This window comes from Scylla paramamosain, chromosome 22, assembly GCF_035594125.1.
Source record: "Scylla paramamosain isolate STU-SP2022 chromosome 22, ASM3559412v1, whole genome shotgun sequence".
Taxonomy (NCBI): Eukaryota; Metazoa; Arthropoda; class Malacostraca; order Decapoda; family Portunidae; genus Scylla; species Scylla paramamosain.
In genome coordinates this window covers 16,579,412-16,603,465 of record NC_087172.1, presented here as the reverse complement: position 1 = coordinate 16,603,465, position 24,054 = coordinate 16,579,412, and the positions used below count along the sequence as shown (strand labels likewise).

At 45.4% G+C, this 24,054-nt stretch overlaps 1 protein-coding gene across 7 annotated transcripts in view; it reads right to left on the bottom strand.

Annotated features, from left to right (window-relative positions):
• The window catches only part of LOC135111685 (rho GTPase-activating protein 21-A-like), an 87,740-nt gene that overhangs the window by 28,126 nt on the left and 35,560 nt on the right, over nt 1-24,054 (bottom strand). For 4 of the 7 annotated variants that reach the window (XR_010273873.1, XM_064025269.1, XM_064025270.1 and 1 more), the window contains 3 exons: nt 15,734-15,839; nt 13,851-14,025; nt 5,807-5,896 (listed from right to left, as the gene is read on the bottom strand). Coding sequence is in view for 3 of the 7 variants with exons in the window: in XM_064025269.1 (XP_063881339.1) it covers nt 5,807-5,896; nt 13,851-14,025; nt 15,734-15,839 (371 nt within the window). In the remaining 4 variants the exon portion in view is untranslated. Of the gene's footprint in view, nt 1-522; nt 645-1,131; nt 1,289-1,393; nt 1,412-5,806; nt 5,897-13,850; nt 14,026-15,733; nt 15,840-24,054 lie in introns of those variants that run through there. The other 3 variants (XM_064025276.1, XM_064025273.1, XM_064025275.1) reach the window with 3 other exon arrangements.

Below are 24,054 nucleotides of genomic sequence, written 5' to 3'. Positions count from 1 at the left end.
GTGAATGACGCAATGAGATCATGACAGCCACTTAAGTAGTGAATGAAACGTCCTTTATCTTTCCTGGAGTGCCCCTCGCTCACCATGCCCCTCCCGCCCCTGCTATGCATTAAGAACGCCCATGACACGACCCACATTGCCTCCCACAACCTCAGTACACGACCTCAACACCACACTCTAGACTAACAAGGAAGCGCCCGGAGCTCATCTGTCACGTCAGATTTGCCTTCGGTCCTCTGATGACTCAGATCCTTTGACTCTCACACCAAAGGGTGGAATGAGGAGTCCTACGCCTCCCGTTGAGTCACACACCTACAAAGGATTGGAGCAAAAAAAAAACAGCCAGCGTAAGCTGACACAGTTCCGTTCCTGCCTTGAACTGTCATCATGTTGACTCAGGCACTGCTTGGCCAGCCTGCCCCTCTGGCCCACCTGACGGGGCACTGCCTCGCCACTGCTCGTCTGTATCAGCACTTGCTTCCCGTGGCGGTGCTCAGGGCGAGATGTGGCGCTTCTACTCACCCAGGCATCCTGGCCACACCACTTAAGCTGTGCCTGACGATACCACCCTCACCACCACCCCGAGGCCCCGTCAGGCCCCGCCACACACCTGGGGCCTGGCACAGGTGGGTCACGGCTCATACCCAAGCTTGGACTGACTGACAGACTTATCACACGTCGGGAGGCAGGTCCGGATGTGCGGCTGGCGGCCATGACAGCGTGAGGGACGGGCGACGGTGCGCCTCAGGACCCCGTGCCAGGGCCCGCCGCCCACCTGCCTTGCTCTCGTCCCGCACCTCACGCCGCTGCCACCATCTACACGGCACCGGACTCACTGCTACAGATGACCTAAGGGGCGAGGAGCGGGGCGGGTAGGGGTGAGGATGACAGGGGCGGGTCACTGACACATAGGGGGCAGTGAGGGGAATGTGGTCCATTTAATAGACATGATACCGACGTAGCCGCCCCAGCCTGTGGCTCACTGCCTGCTGGGGCCAAGCACCTCACGGGTCACCCACTGCCTGCACTGCACTGCACTGCCTGCCTGGCTGCCTCGCCACCCACACAGCTGCGACCCTCGGCAAGGAGACGCTTGTTGTCCAGTCGCTCCTACACACTGTGGACGCTTACAGTGATGAGGCACGACCACTGCGAGGGCGTGCGGGACGGTGTGGGTGTGTGTCGGGAATGGCGAGGCGCGGTGACACGAGCGGCAGCGGAGCGGCGTTTGGCTGCACCACCAACACGGCCAGCCTGCCAGCCAGCCCCTCTCTCGGCCCTGCCTCGCACCCCAGACACTCACACTCGCGCCTCCGCCACCCGTAGTAATCAGCACATTTTCATTAAGCACCACGTAAACTCCGCGACAAAAATAAATACTCTTAATGCACACCTCATCGGGAAAACATGACAACGTTAAATATAAACAGTGATCGGCGGGGGGCGCGGGAGAGCGGAATGGATGTGGCGCTCGCCGGCAACTGCGTGTGGTGGTCACGGCGCACACACCGCATCTGGCAGCAGGAATAACAGGTCGGAGGCTTGACTCACCTCGCGCCCGCCATTCTTTGAAACTATACTACAGGCCATTCACTAAGACGCTGCCCTCCGCCCCCCTGCCCCCCAGCCCGTGCCCCGCGGATCCCTCCCTCTGTCTCTACCAGAACCGGTTGGGTGCAGCACGCGAGCAGCACCAACAGCAACACCAGCCATCGTTCTCAGCATAAAACGGTTCTTACTCAACACTGCCTCGCGTCGTTCCTTCACGCAGCGGAGCCTCTCACCACAACCACCGCCACCAGACGCGGCCACGGCTCACGCAGGTTAACTCAACACAGTCCTATGCAATACTGCTCCTCAGTACGTGCAGGCAGAACGGTACTGGTGGTGCAATCAAGATGCTCACTAAAAGTACGTTACATTTCCCAGAAGGTTGGACGTGTACGTGACATCCGCTGGCGACGCTGGACTACACTTTATGTCCCTTGTCCCGTGAGGCGCTGGGCTAAGACACCTCGAAGGACTCAAACACACACACGCACACACACACACACACACACTTGGGCGGGATGACTCGTGCGTCCCCAGAGCCAGAGCCACCCAATCCCGTCCCAAAGGTGTATCAAGGTGTTGAGGTGCTCAGGTGTTTCCAGGTGACTCACCCATTCTTTCCCACGATTACCCACCTGACTGCCTCACTTACTCATCGGGACACCTTTTGTTTTACTCCTTTTTCTTTCTTCCAGGTTGCCTTCCTCATTACCTCCTTCCTTGAACTCCTGTGGTGGCCTCCCTCTCCGCCTCTCTCCCTCTCTCCCCTCCTCTCCCTCACAAAGGCAGCCGGTGAGGGAGGATGGTGAGGGAGGTGTTCCGGGTGAGTCACGTTATAGCTTCCCTCATGAACACCTCCTCTGTCCTTCCTCTCTTGCCTCCTTTTCTCCTCCTCCTCCTCCTCGTCCCCAGCCACGCACACCTGCACGGCAAACAACCCTAAGCTCACCTCCGTGTCCCCTTACTGTGCTATCAATCCCTTTGAACCCACTTGTATTCCTCCATATTCTTTAACTCTTCTAAAACTCCGGAAACATCTCTTAGTGCCCTTTTAAAAACCCCGAATACAAGTTAAACAGTTTTGAAAACCTTTTTAAACTCATGCGATGTCATTTAAAAACTTGGAACACCTTTTCATCACCCTGAGCCTAATTTAAATACATGCAGCACCCTTTTGAATAACTCTGAGTACACTTTAAACTTATGCAAAATCCATTCAAAACTTTCAACACTATTCAAAACATCTCGAACACCATTTAAAAACCTCCAATACCATTTACACTTCTCTCAACACTCCTTAGACATCTTCCTACACCTTAACCTCATTTAAAACTCCTCCCCACCGCGCTCCCTTCACCTCTCCCCCCTTTAAACCTCTAACTCCACAATCCACCGGTAACTCACCCCACTCTCACTTCACCTCACCCCCAACCAGACACCCCAGCTTTCCTCACCCTGTTGATCTACACCCTCCCACCACCTTCACCCCCACGTGTCTTCCCCCTTCATCCAGTTACACCCTGATTCACAGCCACTACACCCACCCACCCACACACACACACAGTCATTCTCGCACCTAAACTCTTACTCACCCATTACAGTTCTTCATTACCTGGCCTTTCACCTCACACCTCATTTCCCTCATTAAAGGTAATCTTTTTTTGTGTGTATTTTTCTTTTTATTTTTCTCCTTGTAGACTTTTTTCTTTTCTTTCTTTTTCTTTCTTTTTTTTGATGGCAGGATCAAGAAGGAGGAACAAAAGGAAATAGATAATGATGATGATGATGATGATGAGAATGACGCTGGTGATTATGATAATGATGATGATGATGATGATGATGATGATGATGATGATGATGATGATGATGATGGAGAAGAGGAGGCGAAAGGAGTTACTTCGCTACTAAGGAACCACGCCACAGCCTTCCTCCTCCTCCTCTTCTACTACTTCCTCCTTCTCCTCCTCCTCTTCTACTACTTCCTCCTCCTCCTCTTCTACTACTACTTCATCCTCCTCCTCTTCTTCTACTACTTCCTCCTCCTCCTCTTCTACTACTTCCTCCTCCTCCTCCTCTTCTACTACTACTTCTTCCTCCTCCTCCTCCTCCTCTTCCTCCTTCGCCTCCTCCAATATCCAGTATCACCGTAAACCAAACCGAAGTATGTTAGGAAGAAGAAGAAGAAGAAGAAGAAGAAGAAGAAGAAGAAGAAGAAGAAGAAGAAGAGAGAGAGAGAGAGAGAGAGAGAGAGAGAGAGAGAGAGAGAGAGAGAGAGAGAGAGAGAGAGAGAGAGAGAGAGAGGCGCACAACAGAAAGCCTATTTATTAATTTAAGAGGCTGATGGAGGAGGAGGAGGAGGAGGAGGAGGAGGAGGAGGAGGAGGAGGAGGAGGAGGAGGAGGAGGAGGAGGAGGAGGAGGAAGAAAGAAAATAAGACACAACACACTCACCAACGAATTCAGTCACCAAGCAACACGACAAGAAAACACACACACACACACACACACACACACACACACACACACACACACACACACACACACTGTAGAGTATTCAGCGGAGTGTCGTCAAGGAAGGGAAGGGGGGGAGGGGAGGGGAAGTGATGCAATCGTAAGAGCAAACACTCACAGGAAATGGTCGTTTATAGTGGTGGTGGTGGTGGTGGTGGTGGTGGTGGTGGTGGTGGTGGTAGTAGTGGAGGCAGCGCAAGACAGCTGGGCACCAAGAGAGGGAGGGAGGGAAGGAAGAGGGGAAGGAGAGGGGAAGGGAGCGAATCAAGAGCAGTGTTGTCAGTGTGTCCGTGCCATTCCCTGGGGATTTCTGGGTAATGGGGGGTGGGGGAGGGGCATGGGGAGAGGAAGAGGAGTGGTGGGACGGATGGGAGGGGTGAAATTAGGAAAGAGACGGAAAAAAAAGAGCGAGGAGGAGACTACAAATGAAGGAAGGAAAGAAGGGGGGGGGGGGGAGAGAGAGAGAGAGAGAGAGAGAGAGAGAGAGAGAGAGAGAGAGAGAGAGAGAGAGAGAGAGAGAGAGACTCGTACATATAAACAAAACAAAATAAACAATGGAGAGGAGAGAGAGAGAGAGAGAGAGAGAGAGAGAGAGAGAGAGAGAGAGAGAGAGAGAGAGAGAGAGAGAGAGAGAGAGAGAGAGAGAGAGAGAGAGTATAGGAGGTAGGGGAAGTGAGTGAGAGGGGGGAAGAGGGGAAGTGAGAGGGGAGAGGCCGTCACTTACGTCACATGCATGACTCTCACAGCTATTATAATCAAGCTTCAGGGAAAGACAAGGCGGGAGAAGATCCTCTCAACCTTTTACTTTTAATCTTTTCTCTCCAATCTTTTTTTCTAACCTTTTTTAACCCTTGTCATTAGAGTTTTAAAGAGGAGGAGGAGGAGGAGGAGGAGGAGGAGGAGGAGGAGGAGGAGGAGGAGGAGGTGGTAAGAAGTTCCTATCTTTCTCTTTTTTCCATTTTCCCTTTTTTCTTTCTAAATCTTTACTGTTCCTCTTTTCTTTCCCCTTTTATCTGATCTTTTCTTTTCTTTGCCCATTATTTTTCTTCATAGTCTTTAATTTTTTCTTCCGTTTCTTCCTCTTTTCTCATTGTTTCAAGCTTCTTTTTTTCTTCTTTACCTTCCTTCATGCTTCTTTTCCCCTCTTTCTTATTTTCTCATCTCTTGCTTTTTGTTTCCTCTTTCCCTACTTTTTTTTATCTGATCTCCTCCCCTTGTCTTTTCTTTCTCTTCTTTCTCCTCTCTTAACATCCTTTTCCCTTCTTCCTTTTCTCCTTACAACCCAAAAACTACAACTACTCCTTCTTTTCCTCTTAGATACCCAAGTCTCCTTCCTCCTCCTCCTCCTTCTCCTCCTCTTTCCTCCTTCTCTCCAAGCACCCAATACCTACCCTCCCTCTCCCTTCACTATATCACCATCCGCCTTCCCTCCCTCCTGCTCTTCCTTTCCTCTTAATCTGTCTTCCCTCCCCCGACCTCCTCCTACTCCTCAATTTAACGACACGAAATGGTAACTCACACAAAGCGCCGCGTCCTTCTATATATAAACGAACCACGCAGAAAAAAAATGAATAAATAAAAATAAACGAGCAATTTCGTCTGTATATAAAAAGAAAAACACTTAATTGGAGACGATGACACGAATATAAATAGAGAGAGAGAGAGAGAGAGAGAAAGAGAGAGAGAGGGGAGGGGGAAGTGAGACAGACAGACTTGTACAGGACGTGTTCATAACTTCCACTTTACCTGCATGGCGTGTTGTCTGTCCTTGTAGAAGATGATGGCGCGCCCTTGTATCGCCACCCACAGAGTCTTCCAGGAGCGGTCGCCGGCCCTCTGGTGGTGAAGGAAGGAAATACAAGGATGAGTAAAGGCTGCAACACACAAGTAGTCATCGGAATATACAGGTAATGGTGTACAGGGATGAGTAATGATTGGTGATACTTAAGACTGGATAAATTTACAGTAGGTGTGGGAAAGGTGCAATGTGGTGAAGGAAACAAGAATATGAGGAAAAGTTGAATATACACGAGTAATCTTTGGAATATACAGGTCACACTTGCATTACAGGGATGAATGACACTGGGTTATATAAGGTGGGTAAAATGACTGTAGTTGGGACGGGAAATGTGTGCTGTAAGGCTGGTTGATGGAAAGTGAGGTTGTCCTGGCTGGGTTTACTTAGTTACCTTGGTTGGGTGTTTAAAGACTTACTGGGTAACCAACTAACTACCCACCTATCTACCTACCTACTTACCTAACTAGCTAATTAACCAACTAACTAATAACCTACTTACCTATTCATCTCCTTAACTAATTAGATAAATAACTGACTGACTGACCGACTGACTGGGTGCCTAACGAACCTACTAACTTTACTCACAAATAAAAAAAAATAAATAAATAAAAAAAAAATCAAGAGTATGTGTGTTTCGGTGAGTGAGTGTGTGGGTGTCGAGGGAAGGCGGGGAAGGGGAAAGGGAAGGGGAAAGGGAAGGGGGAGGGAAGGGGTTAAGGGAAGGTCATCAGCCCCAGACGAGACGCCCATCACAGAGGCAATGGTCAACTCCTCCACCCACACCACGCCACACCACATCACACCCACTCCTTCATGGCCTGCCTGTCTGATTTTTTCCCTCCTGTTCTTCCCCCCCCCCATCCTTCCTCTTCGTCTTCCACCACCGCCTCATCCACATTTCCTCCTCCTCCTCATTGTCATCCCACATAATTGTCCCCCACACATCCCCATCGTCCCATAAAACATTCCCCTCCATACATTCCCCGGCCTGCCCCTCTTTCCCCTCTCCCTACATCCCAAGTGCTACTGGTAATACACGTGCCCTACTTGTGTCTCACCCTACTTTGTGACTCCGTGCATGACGCCTCGCAGCTCCGTGCACGTGTTGTATTTAAGGCATCGTTCCCTTTGTGTATGTCAGGCACTTCCTCAATCAACGGTGCTACTTCTGTTCTGCTTTTTGTTTAAGGTAGAATCGCGGCCAAAAATATATTCACGTGCCGTTTTCTTAACTTAAGCGGTTTGTCTTCGTGTGTCCTCTGATGCGTGTTACGAAATCTGATTTATAGATGGTAATTCTAAGGACGTAACACTGAGGGAAGACATTAAACATAGTGAAACTGAGGGTAGCAGGTTATAAGACAGTACTTTTATTTCTGGATGAGTATACAGCATGGCGTGGCATTGGGAGTTACTGGATTGTTGTACTGATTGCTTTTGTTAATTTGTGATGTGTTGAGTCGAGTGTAATCTTATGCTTTTTTTTTCTTTTTTTTTTTATCTTATTTTGTGTGTTTCTTTCTTTTTTTTTTTTTGGTGGGTGTGGGCAGGAAGTTGAGTTCTCTCTCTCTCTCTCTCTCTCTCTCTGTTTTTGGTTTTATTTGATCTTATTTTATTTTATTTGTTTATTTTATTTATTTACTTATTTATTTTTTAATTTTTATTTTTTTTGGTGGGAGAGGCCAGCAAGTTGAGTTTTGTTTTTTTTCCTTATATTGTAGTCTTATCCGACCTCTTTCACCTATAAAAAATATATGTGAAGTCGTATTTAGCTATTTCACTATTCATTCAGTAATTTTAAGCGTGAATTAGCCTGGATAAGGTACGGACACACACACACACACACACACACACACACACACACACACACACACACATTCTGGCCTAATTGTTGTTCCCCCACGCCAAAATAAAAAAGTTGAATAGAATTAAGAAAAAAGTTCCCTTATTTTATTTTACACGCCTTGTTTAATCAGCAATGGTGTGAATAAAACAATAAAACTAAAGGAATTACACAAATTGCAGCAGTCAAGCTTTATATCTAACATTGAATTTTACCATCTGATTTAAATAACCCTTTCAATATGATACGAACCAATTAACTCCAGAAGTGATGCATAGAATCTTTATAAGCATCTACAAGAAAGAAGAGGATGAAAAAAGAATAGATTTTGCAATTTGTACCCAATTTAAAGATCGCAGGTGGCTATAGAATGTGTAAATAGGTCTCAGAGTGATTAATAATTAAGGAAAGATGTACCAAATAATAGTCAAAAAGTTAAAAGCAAAGGTATATCGTTTCATATTAAAAGCTATTTATATAATTTTCCGGTATTACTTCATACTCCTTATTTCTGTCAACAATTTACATACTGAGTCAACTCGACCAAGTAAGAAAAAGTAGGAATTTAATCTACGTGTTAGTATCTTTGTAATGCAACAATATGTCACGTGGGTGCATCCTGTGACCTTTGTGTGTGTGTGTGTGTGTGTGTGTGTGTGTGTGTGTGTGTGTGTGTGTGTGTGTGTGTGTGTGTGTGTGTGTGTGTGTGTGTGTGTGTGTTTGAGTCATTTAATAAGCGTTTTCCTGTATCAACTGGAACATGAGACACTTGGCTTATTCACTAGACTGCCGCTAAACACCACATGATTAAAGGATATATCGAGTTACTAGTACTCTCTCTCTCTCTCTCTCTCTCTCTCTCTCTCTCTCTCTCTCTCTCTCTCTCTCTCTCTCTCTTACGATGATATCCTACTCGTACTTCCGAATAAAAACACTAATCCCACGGTACATTGCAACACAGCACTACGAATACCCATACCCAGTCATAGGCCTACTAGCAACGTTCTCACGATTCAAATATTCATCATTGGTGGCGCTCTAGGTCCCAGGATCACTTTGGACTGCCACATCCTTTGCTCCTATAGCTGGTGACGTCATGTGGCGAGGCGGCGTCCGGACTCCCACTGGGCACTGACGTAAGGCCCTCGGATGACCCTCGCACTCACTATTACTCTATCAGGCCGCCCGCTCCCCGCCTTCATTATGGTGTGAAACTAAGGCCTGTCTTTCTCTATGCTTTGTTCTCTCTCACTGTTTTCAAAGGCCACAGGGATTAGTCGTGTTCTCATGGGTGTTTTCTTCTATTGATGCTGCAGACTCCTTGTTAAATTGCCACTGATTATGAAAACATCCTTGGAAATCCCGGGTAGCTTTCACGGCAGTTTGTTTAGTGTAAGAGACAGGGCGACGAAGTGTTTAGAAATGTTATCTTTAGTATGATGATAAAGGTTCTCGCTGGTCTCTCTCTCTCTCTCTCTCTCTCTCTCTCTCTGTGTGTGTGTGTGTGTGTGTGTGTGTGTGTGTGTGTGTGTGTGTGTGTGTGTGTGTGTGTGTGTGTGTGTGTGTGTGTGTGTGTGTGTGTGTGTGTCCTGCCAATGTATCTATTTATTTTGTTTGTTTATCTACTGTTTTTTTTTTATATTCATCTCTATCTATTCGTATTTATCTTTCTCTTCCTCTCCCTTCAACCGAGATAAAGCAACTTCCGCTACCAAACAGACAGACATTTAGCAGAAACACACACACATAAATCACATACATTCACATTAACAATTCTTTTCTTCAGCTACAGTCACTGAATATTGACAGCAACAAGATAACAAGTCTGGACGTAAATAGATTAGGAAACAGCTTGGCTTTCCCAGCCCATCCTCCAGCACACAGCTATACGCCACACTTCATCATGATCCTTCACTGGAACTCTGTGTAGGCTTGGAATCTAACACCTTCATGGGAACCCTACGTAGGGGATGCCATGTGGGAACTTTCTCAGCCATAGAAATCCCCTTGGCGTCTTGAGTTTTCAGGTAGTGGTGGTGGTGGTGGTACTTCTGTGTATAACCTCATAACCTAAGCTAATCCAACATTGCCTTACCTTACCTTCCCTTACCTCATCTTACCACATCCAATCTAATGTAAGCTAACCCAACCCAATGTAACCTTAGCCAATCTAACGTAACATAACCTCACGGAATCTAACCTAACCTAATGTAACCTTAACCAATATATCATAACCTTACGCAATCTAACCTGACCGAACGTAACTTAACCTGACTTAACCTAACGTAAGCTAACCTAACCTAACGTAACGTAACGTAACCTAACCAAACCAAACCTATCCTAGCGTAACCTAACCTCACCTTGACCTATTCAAACTTCATTCAGATTTACGAGAAAAGAAGAAAGAGAGAGAGAGAGAGAGAGGAAAAAAAAAAAAAAACAGCAACAGGATTTCATTTGGGATTCTATGAAAATAATTAAGATAAGAATTAGACACGAACATTGAAAACAAACAAACACCTCAGTAATATATGGAGAGATTGACGTGACAGTGGTGGTGGTGGTGGTGGTGGCGGCGCTCGGTAATGACACGTGACTAAGACTGCCTCGCTACCACCCACACCTGCGCCTATTTATTGTTACAGGTGAGGCCTTATTGATCCTCCTCCTCCTCCTACTCCTCGACCTGCCTCGCCATACAATCCTGAACACCCTCGCTTATTCCTACACTATTCCTTCTCCTCCTCTTCCATATACACATCCTTTCTTACTCCTATCTCTATCCTCTTTATCTTCCTTGTCCTCCTACTCTTCATCCTTCCTCGGCATACAATCTTCAGACACCCTCGCTTGTTCCTCCTCTATTCTTCCTTCACCTTGTCTTTCTCGCCCATACACTCCTCATATTCTTTCCTTATTTCTATCTTCTTCCTCCTCTTGTTTCTCTCCCTCATACAATCATCATGTCCCTCCCTTACTCCTGCCTCTATCCTCCTCATGTTTCTCTTTCTCTCCCTTGTGAGTACACACTTCACACTCGCCAACCTATTCCTCTCCTCCTCCTCCTCCTCCTCCTCGTCTTCCTCCCCATACAATTCTAAAAAACTTCCGTTACTTTTATTTTTATCCTCCTTTTTTCCCCTCCACCTGTTCCTCCTCCTCTTCCTTACCCATAGCTCAACATCGCCGGTCCTCCCCCCAACCACCACCACCACCACATGCTCACATCCCCACAAACTCCCCCGCCCCCCTCAGTCCCGCTCTAATACCTGCCTCACCCCCTCCTCGTCACTCCCCTCACTCCGTTCTTTAGAAACTCTGCATTCCTAACGCGCGGAGGCATGCAGCACCGCAGACAGACAGACGGACATTCCTCGCAGGGTCTCGCGTGAGGCCGCCGATGTGGAGCAGTATGGAGGGGGAGGATGGAGCAGGGGAGGCGGGGGGATGAAGCGGAAGCATCAAGGAGTGAAGAACAAAGGAGTAATAGAGTTATAATGGCGGTGATGGGGGAGGATGTAGAGAGGTAAGGACTAGGAGAGACTGTCAGGAGTGGTGGAGGTGAAGTGGAAGTGGAATATGAAGAAGTGGAGAGATAGCAAGAGGCATTAAGTGGTGTGGAGTGTCAGGGATGTGGAGGAAGGATAGAGTGGAGAGGTTAGGGGAGGCTGTTAGAAGTGGAGGTGGAGCATGAAGAAGTGCAGAGATAGGTGGTGGTGTAAGTGGTGTGTAGTGAGGGAGTGGAGGTTCAGAGAAGTGGATAAGGAGTAGCAAAAAGTGGAAGATAAGGAGAGGAAGTTGTATGGAAGAGAGGGATAAGCCAGTGGTGGAGGATGAGGATAACTAGATACATGTGGAGCAGGAATAGAAGTAGATGGATATAGAGTTGAGATGGTGCTAGAGAGTGGTGCAAATGATGGGTGGTGGTGGTGGTGGAGGAGCAGTGAACTCAGCAGAGGGAGTGAACGAGAACAAAGTAACAATAGTATCGGCGCGGCAGGATGCGAAGCTAACGAGGCTGAATCCGGCTCATTTTTGCAGCTGTTGCTTTGTTGATTATTGTCTGGCGGTGGTGAGTGTGATCTTGTTAATGCTGCTGCTGCTGCTGCTACTACTACTACTACAACTACTACTACTACTGCTACTACTACTACTACTACTGTTTCTACCACTAATACAATAATTACTAATACTACTATTACTAATAATACTACTAATGTTTACGCTACTGCTACTTCTACTACTACTATAACCGATGTTCTCTTACTTCTTCTACCATTCATACTATAAAAATGACTACTACTACTACTACTACTACTACTACTACTACTACTACTACTACCAAGGTAAACTGTTCTTCATTAAGTCCTGGTGGAAAAGAATGTTCAACTCTCTCTACAGACATTCCATTCAACACACACACACACACACACACACACACACACACACACACACACACACACACACACACACACACACACACACCGTTTCCGCATCAGTATCACAACGACCACCACACGCCAACACCCTCTCCCCCTCTCCTCTCTCACCTCTCCCTTGTCTCTCTCCTCCCTAAACACTCCTGTTCTTACCTCACACACTCACACACACTCATTCGCGTGCACCCGACTCTATCCCTCCTCCTCCTCCTCTTCTTCCTCTCCTCCTCTCTTACGCACGCCTCACAGCATGATCGCGGCCCTATGACGCCAATACGAAATCTCTCTCTCTCTCTCTCTCTCTCTCTCTCTCTCTCTCTCTCTCTCTCTCTCTCTCTCTCTCTCTCTCTCTCTCTCTCTCTCCTGATTCATAAATTCACGACTTGTACTAAGAGACAGGTATGAGGGGGGGGTACAGGAGATACAAGACAATTATGAAGCAGGTACGTGGGAAATGAGACGGGTATGAGGGAGATGTAAGAGTAATAAGGGCAATTATGAGGCAGGTATGTGGGGAATATGAGAACAGTATCTGAGTAGGACGGGTCAGGGAGGTATGTGAGGAGCGAGGATGTGAAGGACGGGGGGGGGGGGGGCGGTGGTGGGGCGGGGCAGAGCTTGGAACAGTCCTGCATTATACATAACCTAACAGCGACAGAATGCCATTTATAGGCGTCTCAATCAAGCTACAGAGACGAGACACTGGGAACACACAAGGCGGGGGTCAGGTAAGCCAAGAAGATGCTGTTGTTAATCGGTGCAGGGCGGAACTGGGGTCAACTAGGGTCACGCTGGTCAGTGAAGGAGGTGTAGGGTGTCGTGTGCGGTTAGGTTGAGGTTAATTACTCTGCTGGGGGTCGTGGTGGGATCTCCGATTGACAGATGGGCTGATGGTGATGTCTAGAAGTTCAGTTTTTGTGCGTGTGTTGAAGGGAATATTGATTAGTTTGTCCTTGTTGATGGCCAGTGTTGGGAAAGGGTAGTGAGCAGAGGAGAGGAGAGGAGAGGAGAGGAGAGGAGAGGAGAGGAGAGAAGAGGAGAGGAGAGGAGAGGAGAGAAGAGGAGGAGAGAGGAGAGGAGAGGAGAGGAGAGGAGAGGAGAGGAGAGGAGAGGAGACGAGAGGAGAGGAGAGAAGAAAGGAAAGGAGAGGAGAGGCACAGGAGAGGAGAGGAGAGGAAAGGAATGGAAGGGAGAAAGCGGGAAAGGACAAGGGAATGGAGAGGAGAGGAGTAGGAGTGAAAAGAGAAATAAGAAAGCAATGAAAATGTGCGGAGAGATGAGCAAGATACAAAGTGAGGCGATAAATGAGTACAGTGCATGAAAATATAATTCAATTTAACGTAACTTAATTTAGCATATCATGATCTGATTCTAACCTAATCTAGTATAACCAAATCATTACGTAACACAATACCACGTAATCTCACCTAATATAACCGAAAACAACCTCATCTATTCTAACCTTACTTTAACCAAACATTACTTTACCTGACCCAACCCTACCCACTCCAACGTAACCTGACACTACTATAACTTAACCCAACCTCACCCAACCCAACAAAACTTAACCTAACAGAACCCATCACAACCTAACCCAACCTAACCTAACCAAACTCAACATAATCTTACCCAGCGGATCCCAAACCAACAAAACTCAACCTAACCCAACCCCATCCAACCTAACCTAACCCACAGTGTGTCAGTGCTTACCTTGCCGTCCACCATGGTCACTTTGACGTGCAGTGTGCCCTGTCGGTCCACGGAGGAGAGGAAGCACTCGGGCGAGGGCGGGTGGTCCAAACACAGGCGGTCCGCAGGCGTGTTGGGCGGGGCGCTGTCCACGTCACCCTCCACTGGCACGCCCACCACGCCTACACGCCCACCGCTGCAATGATAGTGACAGTAGTGAAGATGGTGATGGTGGTGGTGGTAGTAATAGGAGGAAGAGGAAGAGGAAGAAAAGAAGAAGGAGGAGGAGGAGCAGGAGGAGGATACATGAGAAAAAAAAAATGACAAATAAGTTACATGAATGACAGTAGTAGTAGTAGTAGTAGTAGTAGTAGTAGTAGTAGTAGTAGTAGTAGTAGTAGTAGTAGTAGTAGTAGTAGCAGCAGGCAGAATAGTGATCAATGGATAGGTAAAAGCAGCGAAACACAGAAAAAAAAAAAGGAAGAGCACAACACATAAATAAGAAATACCACATACTCGAAAAAAAAAAAAAAATATGAAGAATTATATTAACACTAATCCAATTTTAGTTCATTTCCCCGTGCCAAACCATTTTCTGTCACTCATGAGAAAATATAGAAAACGAGTATTATAGGGATGACTAAAACAAACTCAAATTAAGTTCACGTTCTTAAACCACCACCTTACTTTCCATCTACCTCCTTTTTCCAAACTCCCACAATTCCTTCCCTCTTCCCTTTCTAACTCTCAAAATCTCCTTCACTTTTTTCATTCACTTCTTCCCTCTTCATTCTTCCAGTAGCTCCTCCTTTCCTTCCATTTACTTCTCATTTCCTGTTCATTCTCCCTGTATATCCCTCTTTCCTTCCATTCCTCTTTCCTTTATTCAACCTTTTAAGATCCTCTCCCTTCCATCTCAACCCATTCAAAACTTCCACTTCCCACTTCAATCTTTCTCTCCCATTCTTAGTTCTCGAAACCTTTCCTATACCTCTCCTACAAAAGATCTAAATCTTTTAATGTTCTCCATTCCTTACTTCCTTCGCCCTTACAGACACACATCTTCCTTCTCTCCTTCTCTCTCTCTCTCTCTCTCTCTCTCTCTCTCTCTCTCTCTCTCTCTCTCTCTCTCTCTCTTTAACCTTCCATATTTCTCTTCTATGATTTCCTCTCGTCTTTCTCGCCCTCTAAAATTTAATAATCTCCACGCCTCTCTTTCTTGCTTTTAAATTCTTTCAATTCCTCCATTTTCCTCCTCCTCAAGCCTTTCTTCCCCTCCTGAGCCTCTAACACCTTCTTCCTTCTTTTCTACCTTATTTTCATCCTTTAACTTTTCCCCTTTTTCTTTTTCTCTTGTGCTCGCCCTCCAAATCTACTCCTTTTTTTTTTTTTTTCTTCCTCCCAAACTATTCTATTGATTCCCTTTTCCACCCACTTTTCTCCTCTCCCTCTTGTTCCTTCTCCTTCAACCCTTCCCTTCGTTTTCTGGGGCTCTGAATTCTGAACTTTCCACCTTCTTGTTTATCTTCCTCACCGTCCTCACCTCTCTTTTCCATCTCCATCGCGTTCCAAATTTACTCCATTCCTCTCTTCCAGCCTCCTTAACTATTCTAGATCTTTACTTTTCCACCCTCTTTCCCTTCCTGGCACTCCAAACCTCTTCTTCTCCTCATTGTTTTGCTTCTTTCTCTTCTTCTACTTTTTCTTTTAATCCCCTTTTCCTTCCTTGCTCTTCAAACCTCTTTCCCTCCTCCTTTTCTTTCTCCTTATTCTTCTTCTTCCTCCTCCTCAAGCTTTTTAACTCCCATTTCCTTTCCTGGCATTCTATACCTCCTCATCCTCCTCCTCCTACTACTACTACGACTACTACCTTTCTCTCTCCTCCTCCAGCTGTTGCCACTCACCTCCTGTCGTCGGTGTCGGAGTCAAGGTCGGAGTCGGAGTACATGCGGTCCCCGGACGTCGCCTTGAGGTACGACACTCGCCGCACCAGCCGCTCGCCCTCCTCCCCTGCAACAGAGACAGCGTTACACACACACACACACACACACACACACACACACACACACACACACACACACACACACACACACACACACACGTAACCAAAACCCCCACCAAAACACAAACAGAGACAGGGACAGAACTACACACACACACACACACACACACACACACACACGTAAACAAGTAACCGAACCCACCAAACAGCAGGGCAATGATATCTAGCAGGGCAACGCAGGTCAGATTAGGTCACTCTAGCCTTGAGGGCATCGGATGGCTACAGGGAATGGGTGTTAAATGAATTCGCGGGTGATGGAGAATGTAGGCTTGAACTAATCTAAGCTTACCTATACCTAATCTTACCTAACCTAATCTAACCTACTTTTATTCAGTCTAATCCAGTTATAACTTAAGAACATAATGTAATTCTCCTTGGTGGTGCATTCTATGTACATGGACTCTCTCTCTCTCTCTCTCTCTCTCTCTCTTCCTCTCTCTCTCTCTCTCTCTGGACACTGCAGGTTGCTAGTAATGGTTGATGGGGGGACATTCTCTCTCTCTCTCTCTCTCTCTCTCTCCTCTCTCTCTCTCTCTCTCTCTCTCTCTCTCTCTCTCTCTCTCTCTCCTTCAGGCATTTATATTTGCACGTGACCTCAGATATTTATTTGGGTGTACACACACACACACACACACACACACACACACACACACACACACACACACACACACACACGAAACAATGCCACATTCCAGAGATATGATCAGATGCAAATAAATCAAAATCATCATTACTTTTCTTACACCTGCGTGATTCTTGACCAGGACTCAGGTACGGGCAGGACAGGGGAGAGAGAGAGAGAGAGAGAGAGAGAGGAGAGAGAGAGAGGAGAGAGGAGAGAGAGAGAGAGAGGAGAGAGAGAGAGAGAGAGAGAGAGAGAGAGAGAGAGAGAGAGGAGAGAGAGAGAGAGAGAGAGAGAGAGAGAGAGAGAGCAACACGAAGTACAAACAGGTTAAGAAATACCACCACCACCACCACCACCTCCACTGCCACTGCCACCACCACCACTACCACCAGCACCGTTTGTTTTGCCTCAGGTCTGGGCTGGTGGTCAGGTCACGGCAAGCAGGGGTGGCTGACCTCTCACACAGCCAACAGGTAGTCATGGTCACAAGTACAATAACCTTCAGCACTCCCATTGTATTTTGTTTGCTTCGTCCGTCACTCTTGTGCCAGTAATCTTTAAAACACTGCTCTACAATAAGGATTGCTTCCAAATGGCACTGAGATGATTAGTAAGGTTCTCATAGGTGCCTTTTTTTTTTATTAATTATGCAGATTCTTTGTTATATTACCACTACTCATGAAAATATCCTTGGAAACCACTAATTCTCACTAGTCTGTTGCACTATCATTGGAATCATGAAAGCACCCTCGAAAATCTTTATAATTTCCACTAATGCCTGTTAACCTACTAGTAAAACCATGAAAGCAGCTTTGAAAACTTATAATTCTCAGTGCAGCCTGTTACCCTATCAATGAAATCATGAAAAAAAAAAAAAAAAAAAAATGAAAATCTTACTACTATTAAACTATCAGTGATATCATGAAAACATCCTTGAAAAACTATCAAATCTCAGTACAACCTGTTACCCTATCAATGAAATCATGAAAAAAAAAAAAAAAAAAAAAAAAAAAACTTACCACTATTAAACTATCAGTGATATCATGAAAACATCCTTGAAAAACTATCAAATCTCAGTACAACCCTGTTACCCTATCAATGAAATCAAGAAAAAACTTGAAAATCTTATCTTCCCACTCGTAAACAATCAGCGAAACCATGAAATCACTCTTGAGAACTGATAATTTTCTCTGCAACCCGTCAGAAGTAAAGACAAGATGCTGAAACGTTTGGGAATACACATCTTAATCTTGAGTTTTGATCTGCCGAGAGTCTCCTTATGAAACTCGACAACTGATACATCCTTAGCACATCAGAAGACTTAAAGCCTGAGGGGGAAAAAAAACCCTAAAGACAGTGGAAGCGAGTGTGGTGAGTTACTCCACCACTAGCCATGATTATAAAGAGAAAAGTAGATGTGTAGATTAGAAAATGGAGAGAGTGAAAGGAAAGGGAAAAAAGGATGAATACTATTTCTCACTCCTCACCTCACTACTACCATTACTAGAACTACTACCTTTACTACCATTACTTCCATCACCACGAGTGCTTTCAGAAAACAATTACAAGTTTATGGCACTTTCTACACTCTCCCCCCCTCTTTCAAATACCCGTACCTCTTCAGTACCTGCCTCCTGTAAGTATGTCTGGTCCCTAGTTACCTGGCCGCGCCCACAGCCACTCAGGAGGCTCTCAAGTGCCCTGACTCTTGCCCTGAGAAGTGAGAGGAGACGAGAGAGAACGTTTGGCTATTTAGAAACCGCATGTGGAGTTCCTCTCTCTTTACTCTCTCTTACTTCTCCTTTCTCACACTCATAGCTTGCACAGACAGGCAGCACACACACACACACACACACACACACACACACACACACACACACACACACACACACACACACACACACACACACTTACTGGAGCTGACGCGGTTGTAACAGAGACGCCCCACGACCTCGCCTCACGCACTCACCTGTGGAAGGAAAAAAAGGTGTGCAGGTGAGATGTTGGTGTAAGGTGCAGCAAAAGACCAAGCCCAAAATAAAACGAATGAAGAGATAAATATTTAAATAAATGAATGAGCATATAAAGAGGGAAATAAATACTAGATAAAATAAATAAATAGGGTTATGTATTAGGGAGACCGATCATAGACAAAGAAAAAAAAAGGAATAAAAAAACACTCATGCCGTTTCCTAAAAAAAAAAAAAAAATAGAAAGAAAGAAAAATAAAGTAATAGAGGATACGAGAGGACTAAACCAAACACATAAACAAATATAAATGATCAAACTATCAGAACGGTGATGAAAAAAAGAATACACAAAATGCTTACAAAAAAGACAACAACAACAACAACAATAATAACAGTAACAACAACAACAAAGACGACGAAGAGAACAACAACAACAACAACAATAATAACAGTAACAAAAACAACAAAGATGAGAACAACAACAACAACAACAACAACAATAACAGTAACAACAACAAAGACGACGAAGAGAACAACAACAACAACAACAACAACAACATCAACAACAACAACAACAACAACCAACCAATCAACTAACCAAACAAACCACACAAACAAACAAACGCACAAAAAAAAGCAAAACAAGAAGCAACACGACTCCCAAGTCACCCTCCAGCATCTCGGAGTCACGCTAGGGAGAGAGAACGTGACCTCGCCCCTCTCCCCCCTCCACCCCCTTCACCACCCCCTCCCTTGACCCAGTGACCTCCAGCGGCGCCCCTGATGACAGTAATTACACGCTACGGAAGCAGGAGGAGGCCACGGCATCCATACCCCCCTAACTCCACCCCCTACCAGCTCCCGTATTCTCTCCCTACCCCCTATCCAATCCCTTACCCCCTACCTACTCCTTACTCCCTACCTCCCCCTAACCTCTCCATACTTATCCCCGTATCTAACACCTACCAGCTCCTTACCTTCCCCCTATCCACCCCTACCTACCCCCTACCTTCCCCTTACCCATCTTCTACCTTCTACCTACTCCCTGCCAACATCTTACCCATTACTATTTCCCTACCTACTCCTTGTCTATCCCCTACCTTCCCCTACTCCCCCTTTTACCCTCTACCTACCCTCAACCTACTGCTAACAACCCCCTTAAGAGTCCCCTAACCATTACAGCCTTTAACGACCTTAGAGCCATTATATAACTACTTGTAATATCGTAATGACCTTAACGACCTGTGTAACGACCGTAGCAACGCAGTGTAAGGCTTGCTAAGTGTAGAACGACCCTTAATGACTCAATGGTGGATCTAATTAGCTGTAAATATCTATGTAATTGTCTGGAATGGTTTGTAGAGTATTAGTTCTGTTTTTTTTTTTTTTTTTTAATTCTGAAGATGAATGAAAGGTGGAAGAGGAAAGTTGGGTTTAGGATTGCAGTTACCTTTCTCTCTCTCTCTCTCTCTCTCTCTCTCTCTCTCTCTCTCTCTCTCTCTCTCTCTCTCTCTCTCTCTCTCTCATAGTTGAAAAGAGGAAAATATACGATGATTTAAAGGAAAAATAGGAAAAGATACAAATATTGCTTACATACACTGAGAACAAAATGTATGTATGTGTGTATGTATGTATGCATGTAAAAAGTGAGTGCACGTACGATTATAGTGTTGTAAGTACGAGAGCAGCTAAAACGAAAAAAAAAAAAACAACAACAAAAACAATACTATTACTGCTACCACCACCACACGACTAATAATAATAATAAAAATAACAACAGTAACAATAGAAATAATAGAAAGTCACACAGACAGAGCCGGCAACCCTCGCGCGGCAAAAACAAGTGACGAGCACGAAGCGTGATGATGGCAGCGGAGAAACTCACAAAGAAAACGTAGTAGGTGTTGCCATGATGAGGCTGTGTTGCACTCCAATGGCCGGGGGTCTTGCGGGGGTGTAGTGAGGGTGTGTACTGGCGTTTCGAAGGGAATGTGGTGGTGGTGATGGTGATGTAGTGTAGTGTGGTGTGGTATGGTTGTAAAAAAAGTGATGGGGATTGGCTAATGCTGGGAAGTATTGGGAAGCAGTATGGAAATAGGAGAGAAGGTAATAAAAGTGATAAAGAGGAAAAGAGGAAAATAGAAGCAAAAGGGAGAAAACGAGGTGGTGCTGTGAGTAGTGGAAGGTGAGAGATAATAAAGAGATGAAAGTAAAGAGAAGAAAAGAAAAGAAAAGAGGAAAGAGGTGCTGAAATAACAGGGAGGAGAGTGAAACAGGGTAGACAGATGAAAAGATGAGAAGGGATGAAAATGAGGAGAGAAGTAAGAAAAATAGAAGGGGAGGAAAGACGAGAAGACAAGAGAGGAGGAGAAGAGAAGGGAGGAGTGGAAGCCAGAGCACTGAAGGGAAGTGGAGAGAAGTGGAGGGAAGTGAAGCAGCATATGGAGTGGAGGAGAGTGGAGGCATGAAAGTGGAGGAAGGGGAGAGGGAGAGGGAGAGGAGGGGAGAGGGAGGAGAGAGGAGGGGAGAGGGAGGGGAGAGGAGGGGAAGTGAGGAGTGGTGTTTGTAGTAATGAAGCGGTTACGGCCACACACACACACACACACACACACACACTTTCCCTCACTTTCTTCCTCCGCAGGGGAGTATAGAACACGACAGAAGTGGAGGAGGAGGAGGAGGAGGAGGAGGAGGAGGAGGAGGAGGAGAAGGAGGAGGAGGAGGTAGTGGTGGTGGTGGTCAGCTCCTCGTCATCATATCATTAAACTTACACTTTCTAAACCGGAGAGAGAGAGAGAGAGAGAGAGAGAGAGAGAGAGAGAGAGAGAGAGAGAGAGAGAGAGAGAGAGAGAGAGAGAGAGAGAGAGAGAGAGAGCAATTGCGTTCCTTATCATAATCTTTCTTTAATATTTTTTCAACCTCTACATAAAAAAAGAACAAATAATTCTTTCTGTTTCTTTCTTTTCCACTAAATTACTATATTTATCACCTTTTTCCCCCCTCCTCCTCCTCTTCCTTTTACTTTTCAATCCTCCTTTCCTCCTCCTCCTTCTATTTCTCTTTCACCAGGTACTCTCTTCCTTTTATACTTTTCAATCTCTTCTTCCTTCGACTATTCCCTAACCTCCTCCTCCTCCTCCTCCTCCTCCTCTTCTTCCTCCTCCTCCACGTTTTCACCTTCCCTCATTTGTGATTTCATTCATAAATCTCATTAGTTCCCCCTTCTCTTCCATACCTTTGCCCGTTTTTCCTCCCACTCTATGCCCCTACAAGTCCCCTTTCCCTTCCTGTGTTTCACCTCTCTCTCTCTCTCTCTCTCTCTCTCTCTCTCTCTCTCTCTCTCTCTCTCTCTCTCTCTCAGAAATACATAAAACTTCATTAATTCCTCAGAAAACACAAAGAATACACACTATACTTTTGATGATACTATACAAACTGTTACGTAACTTTAGAGGAGGAGGAGGAGGAGGAGGAGGAGGAGGAGGAGGAGGAGGAGGAGGAGGAGGAGGAGGAGGAGGAGGAGGAGGAGGAGGAGGAAAGATGAGATGAAGAGGACTGGAGGAGGAGGAACGATACAGATAACAAGGATATAAGAAGGGAATGAAGAAATAAAGAATGGAAACAAACGAAGGAAGAGAAGTAAGAAAATACACAAAGGAACACAAAGGAAGACGAGGGTATGGAGGAAAGGAGGGACATAGGGAGGTATACACAAAGAGGGCAGGGAGGTGGCAGGGAGGACAGGGAGACTTCAAATTCAACTTTCACTTTTATTGGTCTTACTAGGGAGCAGGGAGGTGGCAGGGAGTAAAAGGGGGGCAGGGAGGACAGGGTGGGAGTCTTGGCAGGGGAACAATATGGCGGAGGGAAGCAGGGGAGCCTTAGCCTTGACTTGGGAAGAGAGAAAGTGTGTGATAGTTGGTGTAGCTTCCGCCTTACCACCTCTCTCTCTCTCTCTCTCTCTCTCTCTCTCTCTCTCTCTCTCTCTCTCTCTCTCTCTCTCTCTCTCTCTCTCTCTCTTATCAATCCATTTACAGCTTGTTTTTTCCCCTCTCTCTCGTACTTTCATCTCTCTCTCTCTCGCTTCATTCATGATTGGGTCTTTTTTTCTCTCTATTCTATTCATATTTTCCTTAATCCTTTCATCCCTTTCACTCTTTTTTTCATTTCTGCCTTTCTCCTCTCTTCCAGTCTCTCCCTCACCCCATGTCTTTTCCTTCTTTTCATCCATTTATAGCTCCTCTCTTTCAACGGGCTCAGTGGTCATGTAGTTAGTGCTAGGACACTAGAGAGCTTTAAGAGAAGATTGGACAAGTTTATGGATGGGGATAACAGATGGAAATAGGTAGGTGTGTTTCATACAGGGACTGCCACGTGTAAGCCTGGTCGCTTCTTGCAGCTTCCCTTATTTCTTATGTTCTTATGTTCTTATTTCATATCGGCACCTCTTCCTTAATCCTTTCACCTCTATTACTCTTTAATATATTCTCTTTCCCTTCTCTTCCATTCGCTATACGTATATTTCCTCCTTTCATTCTTCTTGACTAAACTTCCACGGTCATTATCTTCCTCCTCTTCTTACTTCCTTCTTTCAATCCTTCTCCGTTTCCGTTCATTTTCCATTCCACTCACACACAAACATTTCCGCCATTAATTATACTTTATTGGCCTCACCTGCATTCCTTATACCTGTCTATCATTCCTACCTGTCTCCTCTTCTGTCCGCCTAACTGCAGTTCAGTTTTACTTTCGTCTTTTTTTTCTAACTTCTCGAAAAATTAAGATTCCTATTTATATGTTCTCCTAGTGTCTTTTTTTTTTCTTTTTCCTAATCAGTATTTTAGTGAATGGTTTTACGTCTTGATTCTGGTATTTTATTTTCACTGTCTTTTTCCGTTGCAGAGATTCATCATAAAGTTTACATCAATGCTTGTTTCTTTCCCAGCAGCATTCCATCCAAGTCTTTGCAAATCAGTTCTTTTTTTACGATTTTCTCTCTCCATTTATCTACATCACTTTTATTCTCCTCTCCTCCCCACTTGATTTTCCATAGTTTATAATTATTCACATTTACTTCTTTCCCTGCATCATCACAAACTTTTCCCAATGACTCTTTTTCCGAACAATTTTTACCTTTCCATCACTGTACATCACCACTACTTTCCTCTCCTCTCCCTTCATTCCTCAGAAAGTACGAATTCCTGCTAAACTAATTTTCCACCAGCTTCCCAAACTCTTCCTGATCGGTAATGTGTGCAAACGCTCTTACTTTTCCGTCCCTCCACCTCACTTTTCCTTTCCCACTTTCCTTTTTCCTCGCTCTCCTTTCCCACAGTATCGCATAAATTTACAGAAAGTTTGCATTCCCAGTTCGTTCCCCTGTAACATTCCCAACTCTTTCCAAATCAGTCTTTCTATGTATACAATTTCACTTTTGCATGATTATTTCACTCTCTTCTTCTTTCATTTAACATACACTTTATATTCCTGTGTATTTTCTTCCTAAAGAGAAATTCCAAACACTTCCCTTATCATTTCCCAAGCCACTTCTTTCAATGTCTTTCAACA